The 6,000-nt window shown below is 41.1% G+C and overlaps 1 protein-coding gene across 10 annotated transcripts in view; it reads left to right on the top strand.

Moving 5' to 3' along the window:
- eps15l1a (epidermal growth factor receptor pathway substrate 15-like 1a) overlaps positions 1 to 4,418 on the top strand; it is a 137,587-nt gene extending 133,169 nt beyond the window's left edge. For 7 of the 10 annotated variants that reach the window (XM_036129914.1, XM_036129915.1, XM_036129917.1 and 4 more), the window contains one exon: positions 2,411 to 4,418. In XM_036129914.1, the coding sequence (XP_035985807.1) occupies positions 2,411 to 2,557 (147 nt within the window). In that variant the 3' untranslated portion in view covers positions 2,558 to 4,418. Of the gene's footprint in view, positions 1 to 956; positions 974 to 2,410 lie in introns of all 10 variants that reach the window. The other 3 variants (XM_036129921.1, XM_036129918.1, XM_036129920.1) reach the window with 1 other exon arrangement.
- The last annotated feature ends 1,582 nt before the right edge of the window (positions 4,419 to 6,000 follow it).

The raw sequence follows: 6,000 nt of genomic DNA on the forward strand, positions 1-6,000 counted from the left end.
AGTTTTTATTTCATATAATAATGTCAAAGTTGTATCTGCTTCTTAATACGACCTCAGTCTGGTTTCTTGACTAGAGTTCCCTCTCTACCACGAGAAACAGCAGTATCACCACTCAACTGTCAGCCCTCTTTGTTTGTTGACCCTGCATGAGCTTTCTGTGTGTGTGTATACAGTTATCAGTCTGCTTCACTTCTCCTTTGTTCTTGTTGAAGATACTTTGAGGTTCTAGAGTTTAGTTTAGCTTAAATAAGCATAAATCTGTATCGTAACATTCTCTTTAGTTAACGTCAAATATTTTCATTGAACAAAGGTTAGGGTTAAATTCTAGGACCATAATAGATCATCTTGTTCTGTTATATCTCAAAAACACATATAAGCCAACCCTGATTTTACCTAATCTTTTACACGCTTTCTCTTTATTTTTAAGATGTTCAATCAAGTCAGGGAAAATTAGGGTTATTATTAATTACCTCAAACCATTGCTAATTCTTTGAGATATTCCTTATAAAACCATTGTAAGAACAAGATCCAGAGTCTTACATTTTATGACTCAGGACCCAAAGACTATTTTGGTCATTAAGGACAACAATTTGTTACTTAGTGCTGAGAAACAAAGATAACAACAATTATCTATTTAGCTGTTTTTAGTCTTTATTTGGTTTGTACTTAAAGAGCTTACTCAGTCTTTTTACTTACCTTTTCATAGCTTTCTAACTAACGTTGTAGAATTTAATTATGTAGGGTTTATTAGCTGGAATATCTAAAAGCCTGTAGTTTGAACCGAGTGCAGTTGCTTTCAGGATAAAGGTCAGTTTCACATAGGGTAAAAATACTACCTAGAAACTCTTAGGTATCGTGTCTTTATGTTGTGCTGTAAAATGTGAATGATTCAATCCGGTAATCTGACTGATGTTTGGTTTTTAACTTCCCTTTTTCGTAATCTGCGCCTCTGACAGGACCTGATAAAGTCAAGGTAAGACATTTAGCACACAGAGAGATTCACATAAGATTAGCTATTAGTATATTTATCTTTCATATTTAAGCATGTATAGTTGATATTAGATGTATGTATTAGATGTATATTAGATGTATAGTTGCATACTAAAAGCAACAAAACCTTAAAGGAGCGACAAGTGAAACTTTACCTCTAGGTTCGCTGTTGAGCAATTGTGGCAAGCCACGCCTCTCTCTAACTTCAAAATCTAAGCATTGGACAAGTTATTTGTTTCAATTTTACATCTTTTTGTAAAAAAGAGAATGCCCTGAATGTACACGAGGGTCATGGTGGGCAGCTAACAAGCCCACCGAGCTGCATTAAACAATTCTAACTGTGTTAGCTGGGCTACGGGCTACTCGCCTCACAAAAGTAACGCTTGGCCCATTGCTGGTCGAACTCCAACAATTAACCCATACACCACAATTGTAGCATTACATTGAATCGAATCAAGATAGCAACGCAGTTCTAACAAGACTGGAACACCAACAAAACTCAGCATGTGACTTCATGCTGTTACTCACCTGTCGGGAGGAGAAATGCTAGCTCCAGGTCAAACTGGAGCTGCCTCTGCTCTTGAAATGTTCTCCACCTTGGAAAGGCGAGGTCAGTGATAATCCTTGTTTTGTCTATTTCCTTATGTGACAACTTCATTACCAAAGACTGTTGTTTATTGTGGTAATGAATGCAACAATAGCAATTTATGGGGACGGAGGGGCTAAGGCCTGAGTGGCAGCTGCTCACATGGACATACATGCATACGTGGTCAGCCCGTTTTATAAACAAGAGACTGGAGAACCACACAGAGAGATGGTGTGTGACATTGCACCATATTCCATCTATAAAAGATACCTTTAGTTCTTCACATCACTATTTTTTAGTTCTTTCTATCCAAAATAATGAAATATCACTTATCGCTCCTTTAACTGTAAGAACAAAGGACTCTAAAGAAATAGCGATCAGGTCAATTTAACAGAATGCAAGTGTCCCATTTTCAAATGGAAGCAGGTGCCGTAACAGCCGGGTTAGTCTTGTACATCCTTCACAACATGGAGGCGAGGTTACATCTTATCTCTCTTGCAAAAGTTTGGAAATGTTGGAATAAAAAGTGTAGTCGCTTACAGTCTGGTATTTTGATTCAGTGCCTGGATTCAACCATTACTTGATCACAACAAATACCACATCACTTATAATATTTTAGGAATATATACAAAACTGGAAGAGCTTTTAAAACACGTGTACATTTTTGTCTAGTTTCAACAAACACACTCAGTCATGAAATCTTGCCTCTGCTTTATAGCTGTGTTTTACTGATACTTAGGAATTTATAAAGCCCCATTTATCACTAATAAAGCCAAGTACCAGCACTGGTCCAGCTCCCTCGTCTGAAAAGTGATTCTCTCTCTCTTTCTCCAGTTTGGGAATGAAGCTCAGCAGCTTGAATGGGCCAAGCGGGAGAGTGAGCGGGCCGAGCGAGAGCGACTGAAAAGGCTCAGACAGCAGGAACAGGAGGACCTTGAGCTGGCCATTGCCCTGAGCAAGGCAGAGATGTCTAATGCATGACATCTAAATCTCCATGCATACGGCTGAGACTTCCACTCTAAACTGGACACATCAGCGCACACACAACCTTGCACCTCCACACAAAACCAATAACTGAAAAGCTCCTCTGGATGATGATAAAAAAGAGACTTAGGATACGATAAAGAACACAAGGAAAAGGAAGGAACTTTAAAGGACTGATACACTGGGTTTTACCACTTAAGATCCGGATATTTTGACGGGTCCATTAATTGAGTCAAGCAGACAAAACAACTTGGCAGGAGTTGAGTACATAGCAGCTCTTATTCTGGTACTTTCACAATGTGAAAAATCAGCATGCCAATAAACCTTGCAATGAGCAGCAAAACAGCTAATCCAGATGTTTTCCTATCATGGTGACTAGCTGAGACAGATATAATTGTATGATTACTACATTTGGACAAACCATGCTGTGTTTCTTCTTGTTTGTTCTATGTTTAGATTTTTGTGATATATGCTCTTGAGCTGTGTTAGGGTTCATTGTGAGTGTTTTTACTTCTTGGATCTTTTTTTTTTCTTTTGCAAATAGTATTTGTGCATAATGCCCTTGACTGGACAAGGAAATTCCTAGGTTTAAAGAAGGTCTGGCGTGATTACTAACCCAGTCCCCGGTAAGAAATAAGATTTCAGCACTAGTTTTGTAGACTCTGTTTTTATTTTATGTACAGAACTAAAGTTGTTAGTCATTTTTCAACCTGTTTGAGAATACTTTCAAAATAGCATGTTTCCCCACCACTTTATACAGCACAAAATTAAGATTACAATCTCAAACAAGACTGGTGGGATCTACTGAATCTTATCCTTTGGACAGCATATTCCACTGGAGAAAAGACCCCAGGCCAAAAGCACCAGGGCACTCGACACTTGGAGCAAGGTTTTTACACCATATTGAAAGACATATAATCTAGCTGTTTAAATCCAACTAAACATTTCTTGTTTTAGATCAGTCAGGATCATAAAAATAATTTACATTTGTTTATCCCAGAATTACTTTCCTAAGTTTCTGAAGTCTAGATTAAATTAAAAGTATTTATTGGAATTGCCGTGTGAACTGTATCACTGGTCAAAGGTTTTGGGTATCTTTCCCAAAACTTCTCACAATAGTTTCTAGAATTTTGGCCTGTCCCTCTTGGTGGAATTAAGTCAGGTTTTCAGGCGACTCTGCTCATGCATTTTTTCAGTTCTGCCCACAAATCTTCAGTTGAATGAATAAGAGTTTTGTGATGGTCAATCCTAAACATTGACCTTGTTGTCCAGTTTGTTAGTATGCTTGGGGTCATTGAGTGTTTGGAAGGCCCATTTGTTACAAACTCTGAACTTTGTGGCTGTCGTCTTGAGTAGGGTTGTCAAAATAATTGATTACGCAATAAAATTGAAAAAAAAAAAAGAACTATTCAAAGATACTAATTTTCATCAGTATCAATTTGAGCTGACCTATTCACATTTGCCCAAATTGTTGCGCTTCTTTGGACCGCAGATGTGTAATAACGGAGACACTCAGCCTACCTGCAGCCGCTCGTCTCAACAATGATCTGCTGCTGGAAGTTTAAACTCTGCTAACATGTGGAGTACAACCAGAAAAACATACAAGACCCTCTTTTACAAGACAAACGCTATGACACTGCTTTTAGATGGCAGTGTAAAAATGTCAGTAATGCTCCTGTATCTGCAACAATGAAGTAGTAAACATCCTGGAAGAGATAAGCTAACGCTGTCTGGTTGAATATTAACTTCACCACAAGGTTCTACCGGTCTGAGCTCCTCCATCTAGATGTGCTTCAGCTCCGTTCTGTGGTATGAATCACCAGGAAATGTTTAATAATAAAAAGAGATTGCACATGGACCAAATCCTTGTTTACACTGTAAAATGTGGTTTTAGTGCATCAGATCCATGTTTGTTTTGGAACACAATTTATTTTATTATAGAATGAGTCTTTATTTATCCCTCAATATTAACATCTATTTGTCTTTACAGCAGTCGGGAGAATACAGTGGAACACTAAAATAAGCAATTATTAAAAAATAAAAGAATTGCATGACTGTATCAAGAATGCATACCTCCATAAAGGGTATTAAGACTTAGATTGAGTGTTATCCAGTCTACTGTTTTGGCAAACAGGGAAGTGACCCTTAAATTATATATTTCTTTGAACAATTATCCCCTCTTAATTAATCGTAAAATAACCCAGTGTATTAAAAAGCATTACTGTGGTATTAAAAATTGTGTCAAATATGGTATGGGGCAGAAAAACAAAACTCGTGTTCTGAGGCCTCAGTCCTTGTTAGGGTTATAACCCCTTTAACCCCTTTTATCCTAGAATGAAAACCACACAACACAAGTTTTAGACATTTCTATAGAAAACGACAGAAGATACCCAAACGGAGAACTGCACTCCCTGAAAAGTTTAGGATCGTCTGCGCCGGATCATCTCTGTCCTTCTGTCTTTATTATCACACATCAAAGAGGGGGTCAGGAGGCTTTATGTTTTTTGGATACAATCCAGGTTAGCACCCGAACATGCCTTTCAGACAGCTTCCTCTTGCCCGTCCGTCCGTCCGTCCGTTGTCTTCCGCTTATCCGGGGTCGGGTCGCGGGGGTAGCAGCTTCAGTAGGGAGGCCCAGACGTCCCTCTCCCCAGCCACTTGGGCCAGCTCCTCAGGAGGAATCCCAAGGCGTTCCCAGGCCAGCCGGGAGACATAGTCTCTCCAGCGTGTCCTGGGTCTTCCCCTGGGTCTCCTCCCGGTGGGACGTGCCCGGAACACCTCTCCAGGGAGGCGTCCAGGAGGCATCCTGACCAGATGCCCGAGCCACCTCAACTGGCTCCTCTCGACGTGGAGGAGCAGCGGCTCTACTCTGAGTCCTCCCCGGATGACTGAGCTCCTCACCCTATCTCTAAGGGAGAGCCCAGACACACTACGGAGAAAACTCATTTCAGCCGCTTGTATCCGGGATCTCGTTCTTTCGGTCACGACCCAAAGCTCGTGACCATAGATGAGGGTAGGAACGTAGATCGACCGGTAAATCGAGAGCTTCGCCTTTTGGCTCAGCTCTCTCTTCACCACAACGGATCGGTACAGCGCCCGCTTCACAGCAGACGCTGCACCAATCCGCCTGTCGATCTCCCGCTCCATCTTCCCCTCATTCGTGAACAAGACCCCAAGATACTTGAACTCCTCCACTAGGGGCAGGACATCCTCCCCAACCCGGAGAAGGCACTCTACCCTTTTCCGGTTCAAGACCATGGTCTCGGATTTGGAGGCACTGATCCTCATCCCAGCCGCTTCGCACTCGGCTGCGAACCGCTCCAGTGAGAGCTGTAGATCACGCCCTGATGAAGCCAATAGGACCACGTCATCCGCGAATAGCAGAGACGCAATCCTAAGGCCACCAAAGCGGATCCCCTCAACACCTTGGCTGCGCCTAG

Source organism: Fundulus heteroclitus, unplaced genomic scaffold (assembly GCF_011125445.2).
Source record: "Fundulus heteroclitus isolate FHET01 unplaced genomic scaffold, MU-UCD_Fhet_4.1 scaffold_251, whole genome shotgun sequence".
In the NCBI taxonomy this organism is placed as follows: domain Eukaryota; kingdom Metazoa; phylum Chordata; class Actinopteri; order Cyprinodontiformes; family Fundulidae; genus Fundulus; species Fundulus heteroclitus.